This window comes from Egretta garzetta, unplaced genomic scaffold (assembly GCF_000687185.1).
Source record: "Egretta garzetta isolate BGI_Z169 unplaced genomic scaffold, ASM68718v1 scaffold440, whole genome shotgun sequence".
Classification (NCBI taxonomy): Eukaryota; Metazoa; Chordata; class Aves; order Pelecaniformes; family Ardeidae; genus Egretta; species Egretta garzetta.
The window spans coordinates 384,237-403,317 of record NW_009258293.1 but is presented as its reverse complement, the minus strand read 5'-3'; the positions used below and the strand labels follow the sequence as shown (position 1 = coordinate 403,317).

Genomic DNA, 19,081 nt, shown 5'->3' with positions numbered 1-19,081 from the left:
GTCGAGAAGTAACTGGAAGGGCGGGGCGGGGTGGGGTGTGTTTCCCCGCGTGGGTGTTTCCCACCAGTCACGACTTTGCCCGCTGAGCTCCATCCTGATGGGCGTGGGGAGCAGGAGCTGAGCCTCAGCGGGTGCCGCCGCTGCACTCGGTTCCCGTGTTTTCTGCCTCCCTGGCGGGCTGCCTTGAGCAACAACGGTGGAAGGCGGGTACACGGAGGGGAGCAAGGTTGGAGCAGCTCATGGGCCGCAGCGAGAGCCTGCCCAGCCAGAGCCACCCCAGGTCTGGCACCCTGGGCACGGACGTGCTGGGTGTTGGGGCAGCATCCGGCTCAGTCCCTCCAATCCTGCACTGAGACGCCTGGAGCCAAGCGTGAGGCTCGCCCAGATCGTGGGGTGGGGGAAGGCCCTGTGAGGCCACAGCCATGCCACGCAGCGGTCTGACGCGAGACCGGGGCAGCGGGTGCCTGCCCAGCCCAGCGTGGCATGGGCGCTGCCCAAGGGTGCTGCCTGCGGAGCGCTTGGCCTGCAGCAGAGCTTGTGGCTTTGCAGGTAGCGGTGCTGCCGTGTGGCTTGCGCCAGGAGCATGTGCACCACCCCAGCTCCTTGCTGTTACCAGCGGTCCTCTGATGCTCTGATTTATTTATTTATGACTCGCTGGGTTCGTGGTGCTCAGTGGAGAAGGGCTGTTCTACAGCAAGGAGAGATCAAAGCGCCTTGGGGAAACACCGCACCAAGCCCACATGCTGCTGGCTCCAGCAGGCAGGGCTGAGCTACCGCCACCCTCAGCATTCAGCGATGGAATCGCTGTGGATGTGCTGCTTCTGCTCTTGGAACAGAGCAACAAAGTGGAGCCGAAGGAGGATCTCGCCAGTGGGTCAGCCCTGAGGCTTGGGACCTGCAGCCCAGGGCCTCTCCCCTCTGCTGCCTACCAAGGAAAACAAGGAAATGTTTTCAATTCAACTGCCCCCAGCCTTGGGAGTGGTGAGCAGCTCTGGACTGAGAGCCCACCATCCACAACAGCTGCGAGTGGCTCTGTGAAGCTCTGAGCCAATCTTCCCGAGTCCTCAGGAATACCCACATCATGGCTCAGTAGATGGAAAAAGTAATGGAAAAGCATGAAGGAGAGGAAAAGCAACCCAGAACAAGAGAAACACGCACAAAGAAACCCTCATATGCCTGTGCTGCCTGAAATCCTGTAAATGCTCAGGCCTAGGTGCGCGGCCTTACTAAACCTCACCCAGTCTCACTGTCCTGGCACGTGTGTGTGTCTTAGCCAAGACTGTTGGAACTGCTGGGCTGTTCCAGTGACGGCACGAGCCCTGGGGCCGCAGAGGGAAATGCAGAGAGGTGCGGATCATCGCCGACAGCTGGTATACAAAGTGGCATCTATGACTGCCTGGTGCCGGGGCAGCTCTGTGCTCACCCAGTTCACATGGATGGTGGCAGGGCCCCTCAGCCTAAGAAGAGACCTCAGGTGTCTTCCATGCCCAGCAACCATGGCTCCAACCTCATGGGTAGAGCAGTACCCCATACATGGGCTCCCTGCTGCTGCTCTGCCAGGGGCCCTGAGCAAGCTGAGGCACCCCTTGGTGCTTCGGTTTCACCTCCTCTCCCATGAGGACAGCACTACTGACTCCCTCTCCTGCCATCAAGGCTGATAAAAGCAAGCAACAAGAAGGACTTGGCTTTCTGACCATATTACCAAAGGAAAATGCTGGCAGCCGCCTGCCTTTCTATTCCTTTGTAGATGGTCCCTGCTGGGAGAAGGCAGGCTTGGCCTGGAGCCATGCTCACTTCCCAGTATATTCCCAGCATTGGTGTGTAAGGGAAGAGCAACTGATGTCATCTACCTGGACCGGTGCAAAGCATTTGAGACTGTCCCACATGACATCCTTGTCTCTAAATTGGAGGCACGTGGATTTGATGGGTGGAGCACTTGATGTTTAAGGAATTGGCTGGACGGTCGCACTCAGAGAGTTGCCATTAACAGTTCGATGTCCAAGTGGAGACCAGTGATGAATGACGTTCCTCAGGGGTCGGTACTGGGACCGGCGCTGTTTAGCAGCTTTGTTGGCAACATGGACAGGAGGATTGAGAGCACCCTCAGCAGGTTTGCTGATGACACCAAGCTGTGCGGTGCGGTCGACATGTTGGAGGGAAGGGATGCCGTCCGGAGGGACCTGGAGAGGCCTGCACGTAACTCATGAAGTTCAACAAGGCCAAGTGCAAGGTACTGCACCTGCTGGAGAGGGACTTGTTACAAGGGGATGTTGTGATAGGGCAAGCGGTAATGACTTTGGACTGAAAGAAGGTGGATTTAATTAGATAGAAGGAAGAAATCCTTCACTCTGAGGGTGGTGAGGCACTGGCACAGGTTGCCCAGGGCGGTTGTGGATGCCCCTTCCCTGGAAGTGCTCAAGGCCAGGTTGGACAGGGCTTTGAGCAGCCTGGCCTGGTGGAAGGTGTCCCTGGCTGTGGCAGGGGGCTTGGACTGAGGTGATCTTTAAGGTCCCTTCTGAGCCAAACCATCCTCTGGTTCTGTGATTCTGTTAACTCTATGGGCAGCCACTTCCACCTCCCCTGCCTCTGCTTGTGTGGGCACAGCATCACGTGTGGGCTCCAGCTCCCCTCTTCCTGGGGATCTGGGCAAGTGATGTTTCCGTGGGGTTCAAACCCATTGCAGCCGCTCCCGGGTGCCAGAGACACGTGGACGCAGCTGGTAGCAGAGAGTGAGCTTGCGGCACTGGGTGCTGCCTGTGGTAGAGCTGAAGCCTGGCAGCACAGAGTACCAAACACAGCTTTGCTGGGGCAGAAGGACAGGGAGATTTTGGTTTTAGTGGTGGAGTTGGAGAGCAGGGTTGTAGCCATGGTACAGGCTTCCCGGGGAAAAGGGAGCACTGTCTGGGCAGCGGAGTTTCCGTAATAACAAGGAAAAGATTAGAGGTGAAAAATGAACAGGTAAGCATGGAGAAGAACAGTCGCCATAAATTTCCTTGTGTCCTACAGGTGTGTGAGCAGATCGTGGACTGTGTATATGTACCCTTTTTTTCCTTACAAACACCGATGGAGTACGCAACAGAAGTCTCTCCCTGGCACGCGCACATGCACACGCACTCCCTAATCCCGTTCCTGCTGGTTTGTCAGAGAAAGCTATTTCTGGAACGTGAAATCTAGGTCAAAAAGAAGGAGAAAATCTGAAGGGAATGATAAGAGTCTCCCTCCTCAAAGGCCGTGTGGGGTCAGCTCTGGCCGATGCGATTAGCACAGAGGCCACAGGGGTGCTCTACTCCTCAGCCGCAGCCATGTACGCGCAGGCTGGACAACGTGTCCTGGCCTGGCCAGGTTTTTCCTTTGCCTTCTCACCACTACTTTTTCCCCACAAAGAAGAGAAGACCATGAGAGCCAAGAGGGGAGTGGCACAGAACTTGCCTTCCTACCCAGAGACCAGGTAATCACCGCACAGAGAGGAGGAGGAGGAGGAAGGGTGTCTGTACCCATCGCTCATGAGCCAGCGCTACATGACTTTCCCAGAAGCTGTGGAAACTCATCCCACAGTGAAGCAGCCCTCGGGGATTTGGTCAGCGCGAGGCTGCTCTGTGCTGCAGTGCCGCTCGGAGGCGTGCAGGCACTCGTCTCTTCCACGATGCACAGCCACACTCCCCCTGCGAGAGCATCCGTGCCGGGGCACTGGGCCCGGCTCTGCCTTTGCTGGGGGCAGGGTTCCCAGCACAGCAGTGGTCCTGGGAGCCACCTCTCTAATTTAGTGATGAAAAGAAAAAAAAAAAAAAAAAAAAAAGCAATACAAAGATGAGAGAAAGCAGGTTGGAGGCAGAAGGGTGGCTATTCTGTCCGATTTTGGGGAGTATCTCTTACAGGTAGTGTTCTCATGCCCAGCCTGGGCTCAGCAAAGCTCTGGCACAGGGGCAGGTGCAAGGAGGTCACAGCCCTGGCAGCTGTCTGTGGGAGTGCTGGTGGCTCCCAAGGGCCCCCTGGCTGGTCTGGTTGGGGTCAAGGTTGGGCTGGCCTGAAGGGAGCTTCTCCAGCTCCTTCTGCTCCAGGTGTTGTGGTTCCTGCACTGTGCTGGGCTGGGGGCCTGCGGCCAGAGCTGCCGTCATGGGGGTCAGCAGAAGGGGAGAACCGGAGGGTCACTGCCCACCCGAGCTTGCATTCTCAGGGACACCCTAACCATGGGTAACAGAGACAGCCCGTTCCTGGAGGAGGGGCAGAGCTGGATCCCCTGGCCTCCCCGGGAGACGTCTGGGCACAAGGTAAGGAGCTGGGCACCTGGGCTTTCTGGGAACAGGCTGCTGAATCCCAGGGCAGGGTGCTCTGAGCAAGGGTGGTGTTACCAGATGGTGTTGGGAGGACTGGAGCAGGAACCAGCTTGGCAAGAGCCGTCCCTGCTGTCGCTGGTGTGTGCATTGGGTGGAGGCTGGGCTGGGGTCTCTGCACTGGGGATTATCACCTCCTTCTGCTGTGCTTTGCTCACCTCTGCTTTCCTCTTTCCCCTGGACATCAAATATTCAGCTCTATTGCAAGCAGTCTATTAAGCAAGCAATTCCCAGTGCTGCCTCTAATAAGAAGGAGCTGGGGCTGGGGAGCCCTTTGTAATGCTCAGGAGCCGACGTGGCTGTCGGCTGAGCGCCTGGCAATTAGATGAAGAGGTTTCACTGGGGCTTTTGAATCTCCGGCTTCGAAAGGCACAAAGCTTTGTTTAAGGTTGATCAAGGGCAGCTCATCATCTGTCTCGCTGGCTGTCAAACGGGAGCTAATTGCCTTGTAAGGCGGGAGTGACACAGGCCTTTGTGGGAGGAACCGGCTTGTTGGGGGTGTGACAGCTGTCAAGGCTTTCCTGCCCGGCCCTGCTCCCCACACAGACCCCGGACTGGCAGCCTCCCCAGGAAACGGGGCTCACTGCACCTCCTCGTGCCCTCAGCTGGTGCCTGAATCCCTCTGCCTTACGAGTCAAGCCCCGCACTGTCCTCAACGAATGAGAAGTCTGCATCAGCCACAGCTTGGCTGCTGCTCGTGCCTCCTTAGGATGTGTCCCTACAGGGGAGAAACCCAATCCTCCTCTCGGGGACTGGGCACTGGATGGGAGCAGTTCCTCCGGGCCGGTGCATGGGTGCTGGAGCAGTAGGGTGTCCGTGGGAAGGGAATGGGCGCGGGCTCTCCATTGTGTCACCCCAGAGCCCTGCATGGAGCAGAGCCCATGAGCAACTGTTAGACCTGCAGATGATGCTGCTTCTCTCGTGGTCCAGACTGACATCGTCAAGCTGAGAGGCATCAATCTGCTGCTCAGGAGGCCCCTCTCGTACAACAGCAACCGATTAAAGCCTTGGTGATACACATTCGCAGGGGGAACTGAGCCCGGGTGGCTGATTAAAGGTGTGACTGCTGCCCAGACCTCCCTTCCCTGCCGTGCACACATGCAAGCACAGATGCTCCTCTCTGCTCCCCATCCTCTCTATCAAAAACGCTTCCCTCCCTGAGCCCCAGCAGCCAATGCAAAGGCCTGGAGGGTGTTCTGGAAATCAGCAGCTCTCTGATGGGTCATGTCAGAAGGAGGTGGCAACCAGTCATTTTGAAAGTCCCCTCCTGCTGTCGCTGCCTGGTGTCAGCCTGGAATTGCAGGAGCGCTGGGCTCAGTACAGGCCGGCGAGGAGCAGGGGTGAGCTTGCAGAGAATGAAGTGAGCCAGGGTGGGAAGCTCATGGGAGAGCGGGGGAGAGAGAGGGTGGTAGGAAGGAGGGCCGGGGCTGAGCAAACAGCCCGTCCCTCCTGGGGCATTGCTTCCAGTCCCTGCCTCACGTCCTGTGGGCTTGGACTGTGATGACTCTGGAGTGCAGGCCACTGATGGGGGGATGCGAGGGCATGGGCACATCTCTGGGTGGGAAGGCCTGGAGCCAGGCATGAAGGTTGCTGGTGCTCCCCTTCCCGCTCTGCCTGCTGCTGGGATGGGGCTCCGACCTGGCTCCCACCCACAGCCCGCTCCTGTGCTCCAGCAGCTTTGCCCACGGCAGATATGCCGAGGCTGCTCTGAACCCCCCATAGCTCTGTGGTTTGGCGCCTACCCCACTGGACCTGACCCCGGCATCCCCATGAGTGCCAGGGCTTGCTCTCTGCCTCCATGCTGCCAGCAGTGCGGCACAACTCTGGTGAGATGCCGAATTCCTCCTGCCCACTCTGCTGTCTGCCTGCCATGACATCCAGGCACCACCATGCGCGGGAACACCATGGCGTCACCTATTCTAACCGGTTCCCAAAATTGTTCCCGTGATGGGACCCCTCAGCTCCTTGCGCTCTGCCTTATGGCCGAGACTCACCCAGAGCACTGGGGCTGCCCAGAGGGAGACAGGCTGCCCAGAGGGAGACAGGCTGCCTTCAAGAAAATGATGCAAAAGTGATGCAGATGAAGTGTCTTGAACCAACATGGAAAGGTAACAGGTTTCTCTTGTGCAAGAGCCTGCCGACTCTCCGGAGCCTGCTCCCGCCCCCCGGGGGGGCCTCGCACTGACCGCAGTGCTGCAGTGAGAGCAGAGCTGCTCCCCATGCTGCAGCTTTGCACAGCTGAGGCTGCTGGCTCTGCTCAGGCCTTCGGGAGCCGTCTGCAGAAGCAGCATCTCCAGAGCAATGCTCCTCCCTGCCACCCACGGCCCTCACATGTGTTTTCCAGGAGAGGCGTGGACCGCCAGGGCGAGCAGCCCCTGCTGCAGACTGTGCCTGGGTAAGGGCAGCCACGGGTAGAGCCTGGCTGTGCCAAACATGTCCCTGGGCCAGGGCGGTGCTGGTCTCTGCAGCCAGCACCAGCTCATTTTTGGATGAGACAGAAAACCAGCTCTTGCATCTCCTTCCTCCTGGGCTTTCCCAGCGCGGCGAGGTCTGAGCAGCCATTACCCTTCCTCGCTGTCTTGAGCCAGTGACCCCAGCATCCTGGCAAAATTACATCCTGGGGCAAAGTGCTTGCCTTCCTTGCTTCCTGCCCAGGTGCTGAACGCGTGGGGTGTCCACAGGAGCCTCCTCCAGCAGCACCGCTGGTGGGCATGACGGGAGACCCAGCCCCAGCCCGGCCAGACCTTTGGCCAGGAGACCCATGCTGCTGTGGTGCTGGGAGCTGCCTCCCAGGAGAGACAGCCCAGCTGGTATGAAACTGCTGAGAAACACTGCCCGAGCCCGGGGACGGAGTCAGTCCTGACACACATCGGAGGGAGAGGCCAGGCTCTTCTCCAGTACAACAATTGCTAAGCCAAGGAGAAGGACCTGGAATGAATAATGCCCGCACCCAGTGCCAGAAGGGGCATCTGGGGCTGCCGGGCACTCAGTGCACTGAGGCTGCAGGGCGCTGGGCCCTGGGGCTTGGGAAGGCTCGTTAGTGCCTTGGAACTCAGAGCAAGACCTGCTTTTACCCCACAGCAGGGATGTTAGGGTCTCTGGTCTATGTACGCCTAAAGGAGGGGGGGGGATAGGACTCACTGCGTTAGGCACCTATGGTGGCTGCTGCAATTCTGTCTCTGGGAGGGAAAGCGGCTGGAGCCAGTCCAGCCAAGGGATGAACTCCTGGCGCTGGGACCGTCAGACAATTTCACAAGGCTGGTCTGCAGGCAGCAGCCTGAGGGCTGGGTGCACTGGGGTGATGTTACCAATTCTGCCCTATCCGCAGGGGAAGGGACCTGGGCGCGAGTGCTGTGAGCCCAACAGGCAGCACCGCTCTGCCTCTGCGTGGAGCAGAGCTGTCACCTGGGTGGCAGAGGAGCCGCGCCGGCAAGCCCTACCTTTGGCACGTCATGCCGCTGCTGGGGCTGTGCTGCTCAGGGCCGGGCCGGCTGGGGTCCTGCCCTCACTGGTGGTGGCTCAGGCCCCTGGCTGGGCAGGGGCCGACCTGCCCGTGACTCTGCGGGGCAGAATCACAAACCTTGTGGATCTTCAGGGGGCAAATTCACACCATTTGCCTTTTACCCCAGACCCGACCCCCCAGGCTGTTTCCAGGAGTCCTGCCCTATGTGGGAACCTGCAAAGAAGTTCACGGTGAACCCCAAAGCCTTGTCACACCTCCACCACTGGGGGAGGGAGGCAGACGCCTTCTGCCCTCTCTCCTTCCACCAGCCCCAATTTCTGCCTCTGGTGGCAGGGGCTGCAGAGGTCAGACACCAGGGGAACTGCTGCAGAGTCCCTTATAGACATTTTTGTTCCCAAGAGTTTCAGAGATAGGTCAAAGCTGTCAAGTGTTGCCTGGGCTGGGGCAATAAGAGAAGCACAGTGGAGAGGAGGAGGATGATGGAAGCTAGTGTAGGGCAGCAAGGCTGCTTGCCTGTGCCGCAGGTTCCCGCTGCACACACAGCCTCACAGGGCGTCAGGCAGAGAGGGCAGCCAGTGTTCCTGGGCAACGTGGGCATCCTGCAGGGTGGCCCAGCCACAGCACTCAGGCTTGCGTTTGGCTTAACTGTGTGAAGACTTTGAGCTCTCCTGGACATCGCAGGCCACGTCAGCAGCGCCGGCCAGATCCCAGCAACCAGAGCCTCTCTGCCATTTCAGTGCCGGCATCCAGACACCCAGCCCCAGCCGTCCTAGCGGTGTGCCTGGCTGCTGGCCTCCCTCTCCTGCATGGAGGAAGCCCCTGTAAGCCCACAGGCATCTTGAACAACCGTGGCTGGAGATACAGGTGCCTGAGCCCAGCGCCTCGCCTCCTCGACGCCTCCCAGGCGGTCGGCGACAGCATCTCATGTTCCTGCTGGCCTTGCGCCCCTTCCCTTGCCCCCCTGCTGCGCGCCGCTGGCACTCACTGCTGTTGGTGGGCAGGGTCCTGCTGCCGCTGAGGCTGCCCGCCGGCGGGGGGGAGATGGAGCGGACGGAGCCCGTGTCTTCCTCCTGGGAGCAGCCCGCCTGGATGGCTCGGAGGTAGCTGTGGCTCCGGGAGCGGAAGTAGCTGGGCAGAGGCAGGTCCAGCCCCTCCGCGGCGGCCGACTCGGCCTCGCTGTAGGTAGAGTCGCAAACCGTCTCGTACTGCTCCCCCAGCTCTGGCTCCGGCGCCTGCATGGGAAGAAGGGCAGAGCCAGTCACCCCCTACCTGCAGGCAGCCCCTTCCCTTCCCCTCCTGCTCCTGTCCCTGCAGCCACCCCGCCACCGCTCCTGCGCGGTCCCGCTTACGGCAGACGAGACCAGGAGGTGCAGTGGTCAGTGCTGGTGGGGTGCAGGATGCCTGGGCTCTCTGCCAAGAGAGAGGGAAGAGGGGACCTTCCTTGACGGCCAGAGAACCCCTGCTCGTGGATTAGGTGAGACTTACCACCACGATGCCTGTGAAACACCCCCCAGTCTCTGACGAAGAGGCTGAGAGCGCCTGAGGCTGAAATCCCTGCCCAGCCCCTGGCAGGCCCCCCTGCCCCACCAGCACAGCTGGGAGACCCCAGCCTCCCCCGCCAGCCCCTGCTGGGGCAGGCGTGCTCCTCGGTGCAGGGAGACGGCCTGGCCCAACAGCATGGAGCCGCGCAGAGAGAGAAGGTGGGGAGGTGGGGAGCTAGGAGGAGAGCCTCCACGCCTGAGCAGGGACTGGCTGGCCGGAACGGGCCTGGGGAGCACCATTGGGAACCCGTCCTGGCCCCGTCCACAGTGGGGGACTGGGAGAGGGCTCGGCAGCAAGCCGAGGTGTGGGCCGAGTAGGGGCAGCTTTGCTCCCTGCATCTCCTGCTGCCCCCACCTCCCTCCCACCCATGCCCCTCCGGTAGCAGCGGCCAGTCAAACCTGGACGCAGGAGAGGCTCACCCAGGTTAAACCAGAGCCAGCCTAAAGCAGGACGTTCTGAGATACAGATGAGAGATGCTGAGACTGGCCCTGTTGCCCACCTCCATCTCTCCTGGCCCTTTCTTTGGCCTCAGGGACAGTATTTCTGCCCAGCGTTGGCATCTGAGCTCCACAAGGTTTGCCTCAAAAGGTTCATCGACTTTCCCCCTAAAACTGATGGTCCCTAATCCCCTGCTGGGGCCAGGGGCGCCAAGCTCTCCAGCTGCCCTGCAGTGCCCGGGCCAGGAGTGGTGCCTCCTCTTCCTCCTCCTCCTCCTCCTCCTCCTCCTCCTGGTGTGGGCTGACTCCACAGCCTGCCTTACACCCTGCCGCAGGTGTCCAGGCTGACCCGAGAAAGCTGCATGAGGAAGGAAGAGGGAAACGCCAGTGGGATGGTACCTGCTCTCCATGGGTAAATATCTGAGGGATAAGTGAGGGGGGTCCAAAGATCTGGAAGAAAGAGTTGGAGAAGGTTAAAGGCCAACAAGGGGTGAGCCCCTCAGACAGACAGCCATTGCACAGGGACTGAGGACGAGGGGAGTGGACGGCTCGTCCCCCAGGGCCACCGCTGCTGGCACTTCAGAGCTCATAAGATGCCAAGCAAGATGCCGCACAGGCCCCTCAGACAGCGGCACAAAGACGGCATGGCAAAGCTCCACGGGACGCCTCCCAGACGGAGAGAAGCTGCTGATGTGCTGGACAAGGGCTGGCCTGGCTCCCTGTTAGCACCTTGGCAAAGCTCCCAGCATGGGCCAGCACCCTGCAACACGGCCAGGAGCAGCGGTGGGCCCACGGCCCACAGAGCTGGGGTGGATGGGCAGCCGGGGCGCTCCATGCCGGGGAAGCTGTCCTTCACCCTGACGGGGTCAGGCTGGCCACCTCGCTGCTCTCTCCCTTGTCCCCATGCCAGGAAGAAGCCACATGGAAGCGATGCTGCCCTGGAAAATCCACAGCACACACTCGGCGCAAGGACAGATGCCTGACAGACACTGCGTTGCCTGCAGGGAGGAAGGCCGCCTCCTCCTCTCCATCCCTGGTCTGCAGAGCACATCCACCCTGGGAGCTCTGCCCTGCATGAGCTGCTCAGGATGACCCATCCTGGGAAGAATCCAGGCTCAAAATGTACATATGGGAAGAGGCTTGGCTCTAGGGGCTGGGTCCAGCCCTTGTCCGCAGGGCACAGCTCCAGGTGCAGATACGCAGTGTTGGGGGCCACCAGCTGGCTCCCTCTGGCCACTGGTCCCCTTGGTGTGAAGGTGGATGCTGACGCGCGCACCCGGTGAGCCCTGGACTTCCGGAGGTTTGCAAGGTGGACGTCAGCTGGGACAAAACCAAGCGGAGGGGACCTGAATCTCAGAGCTGGGGATGCTTCTGTGCGGGGGGACACTAGGGTCTTGCTGGACACAAAAGGAAGGTGCTGGAGGGCGCACAGAAGTGAGGGCCGGGGAGGAACTGCCTCTGGCCCTGGACGAAAAGGCAGGTTGGACCCACTGGAGGGCTGGACCTGCCCATGCTGCTGGCTCTGCCAGCTCCACCCCAGACCAACAGACAGGCAATTTGTGGGAGGCCTCTCAATCCCAACCCAGCTGTGACTGGGCTCTGATTTGGAGGGAAGCGGGCAGGGTACTGGCGATGTCCACAGCCCCAGGCCTGAGCAGGTGCTGTGGTGGCCAGTGTGCCCCCAGTGCCACCAGTCTGGGTCAGCTCCCAGCACTTTGTGGGCTGCTCGGACCCTCCTGCTCCAAGACCCTTCTGATGCCTTCATGGGGGTGCTGCACTCAGTGGCGTTAGGGAGAGAGCACAGACGCAGCCCACCCGCTGTCTTCACGCAGAGACCTGGCTTCAGACATGGATTGACATGCAAAGGACAGGAGCATGACGGTCCTGAGCCCTTTTCTGTGCCATGAGACACCCACCACATTGCTGTTGATATACAAGGAACGACACTGACCACAAGGAACACGTACACCCGTGTGCCATGCCCCATGCCCTTCCCCAAATTCTCTACCAAGGGCTCCAACGGCTCTGTGACAGCAGGAGAAACCAGCCACGGGGCCAGAGTGGCTGGGCTGAGACGGAGGAGGGCTCAGAGCCCCCCACACCTGGAGTGGAGCGAAGGCACACGGGCCTCTCACCCTCCTCCACGCTCTGGTTCCCGCCGCCCACCCCACTGCTGCAACCCCTGCCTCGCGCCGCCGCCCTGGGCCATTGCGCACAGACAGAGCGGAGCAGCACAGAAGGGGCACGCGTGTGCATGTGCTCCCCCGCAGACACACGTGAACAGAGACGGGACATGACAGAGGCCCGGGGCGACAGCAAAACAGCTGGGCGAAGCGTGTGGAGCCACTGCTGCCCCAGGGACCTCCACCTGCATGCCAAAAGGATGGGCCCCACGGGGCCAAGGCAAGCTCATGGGGCCTCTGCAAAGGCCCCATCCTGGAATGGGTTATTTCCTGGCCAGTGAGGCAGCTGGCTTCGAGCCACCCAAGCTCTGAGCTGCTCAAGAGTAATCCCAAGGGGAGTCACAGCGTGAGACGGGGAGTTAAACCCAGTTTGCACCAACTGCACCCCAGAGGTGGGGGTCAGGGCATGATCCACCCTGCAGCAAGGGGTTTGCCACCCACCATCAGTGCCTCATCGGCATCCTTGGCTTTGCCCATGGAGACCAGGAATAGCCAAGGGAGACATCCCCTGGCAGGACAGTCTCCTGAGTTATGGGCACCTCGTTCCTGGGTGCCTGCTGCACGAGGGATGAGGTCCTCGGAGGCAAGCAGGGTTACTGTCCCCGGTGACCGGCTCCAGGGTCCCAGGCTGGATGCCACCTTTTGCATGGGTGGGGTTGGCAGGGGCTCTGTACCCACCTAGCGGGAGTGAGGAGCTCGCAGCGGGGCTGAGCAGCCTTGCAGGCAGCTTCTGGGTGGTGACATGGTGGGACCCTGAGCTCAGAGCAGCCCCAAGCTTCACCCATTGCTGTGAAGCATTGCTCTGGGCTGCCGGCCCTGTGGCCACGGCAGAGTGACCTCAGCTGCACCAGCAGTGCCGAGAGGAAGCAGAGCCAAAGGGGACTCCAACAGGAATCAGAATTAGGAGCTGGACTTTACACTTTGGCAAAGCTGCCAGAGGCTAGCATGTGCAATTCTCAGAGGGCAGCCAGTGCCGTATTTTGAAGGGGGAAGAAGATGTTCCTCTCTCCCCTCAGCCGGCCTCCTTTCTCACTGGGGTGTGCCAGTGCAGTGGGGCTCAGTGCTCCAGCAGCTCACCTGGTTGATGCAACCGGACTCATTGACGCTGTCGGAGATCTGGTTGTATTCTTCCTCCCAGGTTGGGAACTTTGGAGGTAGGAGGATCTCAACAGAGTCCAGGCGGTCCAGGCTCCTGCCAGAGGGGGAAAGAGGGTGTGAGGGGTGTCCCCATGGCAGGGGCAGAGCTGGGGCTGTGCTGCAGGTGCCCCTGCCAGCAGAGCCCAACCACCCCTGCCTGCGGCACCCAACGCCAGGCACAGGCACAGGTAGCAGCACGGAGATGATGCTGGGCACCAAGCCCACTGCTCGGCCCCTGCTGCAGCTCCTGGCATAGAAGGAAGCACTTTCTCAACTTGCTGGCCCCTGGCTTGAGCTATTGAGCCTGACGCATGGGTGATGGTTTGTAGGGCCCAGGGGAAGGAGAAGGGTCAAGGCCTCGTGTCCTGCTGCCCCCAGGAATGCACCACTGATGCCAGGTTGGTCCAGCCAAACCCCAGGGAGCACCAGGGATCCGTGCCAGCCCCCAGATCCACAGCCCCAGTGACAGACTGGCTCTTGCACAGGCTGATGCTGGGGGCCAGGGTCAGGGAAGCTGGCTCCTGCCTGCCTGGACTGGTGGGAAGGGGTGAAAAATTACCTTTAAATGGTATTTTGTGGACTTTGCAATCAGAAACATCTGCAGGGTTTTTGTTTTTTTTTACTTGTGTAGAGGAACCCAAAAGATTTTCTGGAAGAGGTTCCAGGGAAGCCGAGCCTGAATGACAGCGCTGCAGGAGCAGGGTGTGTTGGTGTTTCCAGAGCGGCTTTTGCTTCAGGCTCTGAGAGAAGCACCGTCCCCAAGCCCCGGGGCTCAGCAGCAGCCTCTGCAGTGGAGGAGAGAGGGGCTGGCACTGAGCCCCAATCACAGCCATGGGCTCTGCTGAGAGCCCGGCACACAGGGGCGGGAGGGATGTGGAAGGGTGAGGGGGATGTGGGGGGAAGACAAAGGATGTGGGAAGGATGGGGCTCCCCCATTCTCCTGTTCCACCACAAGACCCTGGGGGTCCTTGCCACAGAGGAGGTGGGGCATGGTGGAGGGCACGGTCAGCCACACCAGTGCAGGCGAGCCATGGAGACTCCCCTTCCTGAATTGCCCATAGTCCCTGTGGAGACCCCTTGAGGTGCCCCGGTGTCTGGCAGCGCCCTGGGTGCAGAGGTCTGTCCTTTGCCAGCCTGGGGGACAGTGAAGCTGAGGGCAGGGTATGTCCTGGCTGGGCGGGAGCCCTCTGCAGCATGTGGACCTCCGGGAGGGACCATGGCACCTCCTGAGTCCCCATCCCCGGCCTGATGAGCGCGGGGAGTAGTCTCTTCTGCCAGGCGGGATGGAGGAGACACCCAGCCCCCAAGGGAGAGCGGCCAAGGGCAAGGTGGCACCACAAGCCCTGGGCTATCTCTTTATGCCTTGTGTCCCTCAGCCGGAGAAAGTTTTGCCTGTGAGCTCACCGTGCACCCGTGGTGCGAGTCAGTTGTGTCCTGGGGCGGGCAGGGTCCCTGCCAACCTCTCTGTGCCCATCCCTCTGGGCTTCGCCCAGACCCACCCTCGCTGCCTGCCTGAGGGGAAACCGATTCACAAAGCAGGGAACAGATGGGACTCCCTCGCAGGGACGCATTGTGTCTCACTCCTCTGTGCCTTGTCCCGGCCAAGGCTGGAGCTGCCCTTCTCCCTGCAGTTCCTTCTGTCCCAAACCACATGCCCCATGCCCCTCACCTGCTGGAGCCCAGAAAAGGCCCCAGTAACTCTGGACAAGGAGACTGAGGATCTTGGTGAGGGCTGGCATGGGGCCGTGCCAGGGCACGCTGTCCCCGCTGCTGTCCCAAGGGTATGCTGGGCTGGCGGGGGGCCCCAGCGAGGCCCTGCAGCAACCACAGTGGCCACAGCATCCAAAAAGCTCCTTGGAGGGGCAAGGGGGTGCACAAGGGTGGTTGACTGTGCTCATGGCCTGGCACCCAACCAGCCTGGGGCAGAGGGGACGGACAGACGGGGATGCCACATCTCTTGCTAGTGCACAGCTCCAAGAGCTGCGGAGCCCCCACCCCAGCAGGGTCCTTCCCTCCAGCAGATCTGCTGGGAACCACGCACTCACAGCAATGGCCACATCCAGCCCATCCCTGCCTGGACCCCTCCTCTCCCATGCAGCCACATCCGTGGCTCAGCTGGCTCTGTCCCTTCTGCTCAGACACCCTGCCCTGCCGAGCCCCCTCCTCAAAGCTGCCTGCCTGTGGGCTCTGGCTGGACCCCAGCAGCCCAGGTGAGGTCATGCCCTGACAGACATGACCTGAATGGGCAGGGAGCCCAAGATAGGAGCAACCTCAGTCTCTCAACTTGGGTGTTTTGCATCAGAGATGCCTGGACCCAACTCTGTTCCCCCTGAAGTGGATGTGAAAGCCGGGAACAGGGATGGATTCAGAGCAGGCATTTCCAGGGCTCCTCATACTCAGTTTTGTCACCATCTCTCAGCAGAATGCAGCATCTGGTCTGCAACTGAAGCCACCATGAGGGGTCCCCACACTGCCTGCTGCACCCTTGCTTTCCCCCTGTCTCTGTCTGCTGGACATCAGTACCTCAGCTGCAGCGGCTCCTGCCTCCTCCTGCCCCTCTGGGCTGCTGATATCTTCCCGAGCCCCCAGCTGCCTTGTCCCGGGAGCGGAGCGGGGGGGAGCAGCCAGTGGGGACCCTGCTCCGGTCAGGCACCCCCATCCCGCCAGGACCAGCCCCTTCCCCAGCAAGCTTTAACCGTGCTCCCCTTGCTCTGCTGTTGATCTGCCTCAAGCCACTGTGGCTCTTCCTCCCACAGCACCCGGTCCCAGACCACTTAGCTCATCTCTCCTGGCGTCAAGGTGTGACCCAGCCTAGTGTGCCAAGGGGGCACTTTCTGGCCGGTCCCAGGGTCCCTGGGACTCCTATGGAGCAAGGAAGATGGCACAGCCCCAGCAGCCCGGGGCCGCGTGCCAAGCGTCCTCAGCCACACCGGCTGAGCATCTTCCACATCTAAAGAGCATCACGGGCTTGGATCCCTGCACTCCCTGGGAGGAGCTGGTGCTTGGAGAGGAAATCCACACAGCTCCACCAAGGGGGCGCCCTCCCCATCACTGGGGGGACAGGGACCCGGAGCAGGCTCCGAACGCCAGGACTATTTGGAGTCACCAGGGCGGAAAGCTCGCCCCATTCCTCTGCCACTTCTTCCCCTGTCCTGTGTGTCTCCTCATCCGCCCACCTCGTGGGCTGTCCGAGCTGCTGTGCAGGAGCCCTGATGGGCTCTGGCCCCCATGTGGGGTCTCTGTGTGGGTGCTGCTGGCAAGGGCTGCTGCAGGGGTGGCCCCTGGAGACCTGCGCAGAGCTCCTGGGGGAGCTCCAGCGTTACCTTTGGGTGGTGCTCTGCTCACTCAGGGACTGTTGGGTGGCCTTGAGGTAACTCTGCCTCCGAGCTGCAGTTTTCGGGGATGGTTTGGGGCTGGTTTCTGAGTCTTCGCTATCATCATCCCCCATGGCTTTGATGTAACTCCCGCTCCGCATGCGCCGGCACGGGATCTCGCTGTCTTTGTCCCGAGACAGCGTGTTGTTCCACTCCCCCTGAGGCACCTGCAAGAGCAAGGGGAGCATGAGCAGACGTGAGGGATGGCACCTCCAGGACCAGCGGGGTCATGGGGACTTGGGGACTTGGCGGGATTGGTGGCAAGGACAACTGTGGGACCCTCAGCCAGAGCACAGTGGGAACGGGTGACGCAGTTCCTTCCCGACCCTCCCTTACCAGTTCATGCCAGGCAGCCTTACGTTTGAGTGCCCCTGGTTTAGCACATCTACCCACAGCCACTCACCCCCCCGCTGCAGACCACACCTTCACGCTGGACCATGCTCGCACAGTTGACACAAGCTGCGTAAGGCCAGATGTAAGGGAAGGGAAGAGTATCGTCAGATTTGCGCCAGGCATTGGGGCAGGAGCAGCAGAGGCTTGTCCAGCGCAAAGCCCACACTCGCTTAATGTGAAGCACGCGCACTGTTCAGGCCGAGGCACTCCAGAGCTGCTGTAGATCAGGATCTCTGGACCAGGGCCCGGACCGTCACTAGGTTCGACACCCTTTAAAGTTTCTGAGTTGAATGTGACTCTTAGTGGCTGAAATTCATTTCTGAAGCCAAGCCAGTCCCTCACAGGTTCCTCTAGAGCAGCTTGGGCACAGAGAGCGTGTGCTGGCCTCTCTACACTGAGAGGGGTAGAGCCTTGTGCAAGAGAAGCACTTCTATCTACACTGCGACAGCAACCCTGCGATTCATTTAAGGCAGAGGTGGTCTCTCGTCCCCTCATTAGAGATGGGGAGCTGATGGGCAGCCCAGCCACCTGGTCTGCTGTGGGAGGCAGGCTGGTGGGGGAGCACCATGTGGAGCAGCAGAGGCTCTTGCAGCTCGTGCTGCCGAGAGCGTCCATATTGACTCTGCGGGATGGAGCTGTTGGGTTTGCCCAGCTCCCCAGGTGGCTGCGGGATTAATCAGCCAGTGTTTGTATGGTGCTCTGGAGATGCCGAGCTGCGCTGCAGCCAGCTGTGATCAGCCAGAGCCATTAGGCGCTGCATGATTCCTCTTCCCCTCCTTGTTCACCGCAGGCACGTTCTGTGGAAGCCAAAGCTGGCTTGGGGGTGCCATCTGCTGCTGCTGGGGTGCAGCATCTTCAGGTGAGCTTCAGATCTGCAGGTAGCAGCTTCTTGAGGGCTCAGGGTGTGCTAGATGCAGGCTCAATCCATGCGCAACAGCTTAGCTCGTTGTGAGGGCTTTCTCTTGCCCAAAGGAGACAGGGGTCAGCCCACAGCCCACCAGGCTGCTGCTTGCTGTGCGCACCCGGGAGGAGGCAAGGGGAGCAGAAGCCAAACAGGCTTTGGTACTGCTTTGGTGATGGGGCTCCCGCTGTGAGGTGCCCACAAGCCAGGACCTGCATTATTGGGGGGCACGGAGCAGAGCCAGAAGCTCTGTGTTGCCTATGTGTGAGATGCAGGTGGGTGACCCATGTGGAGTGAGTCTCATACCTGAGACCTAAACCTGGCCGGGCCCTCCTGGCCCCGCCACCGCTGCTGGCTTTCCCAGCTCTTTCCACGCTGCCTCCCGCAAGCTTTGTCCTTGGCAATGGCATCTGGGCTGGCTGCTTGCAAGGCCACCCAGCTCAGGAGCTACTGGGTGTTATCTGGCAGGTTCCTACAAGAGTAAGAGCACAGAGCCCTTTCTCTCCTGGCTGTGAGCACTCCCTCAGCCCTGAGGGACCCTGCTGGCTCCAGCCAAGTCCTGCCATGGGAGAGATCCCACGGGTTGCTGGGATACCTGGCTCTGACCTTTCCTAGAGGAGATGGGAGCCCTGAGAAGCACTTTTATACCCATTGCCTCGGCGTCAGGTCTGACCTGAAACTGCATTTTGCTTCCTGCCTTCTCCTCAGGACAAGTTGCAGCCTCCTGCCCACACAGGTCCTGGGCCAGCAAGAGGCTGGGGTGAGGGGGTGGACAGGGCTGGAGCCTGCAGCCCCTGGCTAAGGAGGTGAGAGCTTGCCAGCGGCCAAGCAGGGGCCATCCCCTACACAGAGGCAAATGCTGTGATCCATGGGGCAGTGAGAGCGTCTGGGCTCAGTAGGGGCGTTAAGATCCCAGGCTCTTGCGGCTGCGCTGCTGCTGCTGCATGAGGGCAGGGTCTGTGGGTTGCTCAGCTCCACCCGGGCTCGTGCATCTCCCTCCTGGCCTTGGGCCCTCTCGGCTCCAGGCAGAGCAACACAAAGACAGTGTTTTCAGCGTGTGCTGGTGCAGCTTGCCTACAGCGGCCTCCCATAGCACCCCTGCCCCTCACGGACCCTGTCCCTCTCCGAGGGACAGCCCCCACCAGCTTCCCCCATGGCACTGCGACCGCCCACTGGTCCAAACCGAGCTGCCTTGTTTCTCCTCTCCCTTGCCTCTCCTCTGCTTTGCGCCTTGGCAAAGGCAGCAAGAAACTAAGCTGCTCTCAAGGTGCTCCATGTCCCAGTTTAGCAGCATTGAGGGGAAGGAAGAAGCTTGGCAGG

At 60.7% G+C, this 19,081-nt stretch overlaps 1 protein-coding gene across 3 annotated transcripts in view; it reads right to left on the bottom strand.

Moving 5' to 3' along the window:
* DLGAP4 (DLG associated protein 4) overlaps positions 1-19,081 on the bottom strand; it is a 67,545-nt gene that overhangs the window by 42,447 nt on the left and 6,017 nt on the right. The window contains exons 2-5 of one of the 3 annotated variants that reach the window (XM_009637916.2): positions 16,417-16,625; positions 13,034-13,148; positions 10,173-10,223; positions 8,780-9,026 (exon numbers count right to left, since the gene is read on the bottom strand). In XM_009637916.2, the coding sequence (XP_009636211.1) occupies positions 8,780-9,026; positions 10,173-10,223; positions 13,034-13,148; positions 16,417-16,625 (622 nt within the window). Of the gene's footprint in view, positions 1-8,779; positions 9,027-10,172; positions 10,224-13,033; positions 13,149-16,416; positions 16,635-19,081 lie in introns of all 3 variants that reach the window. The other 2 variants (XM_035893189.1, XM_009637941.2) reach the window with 2 other exon arrangements.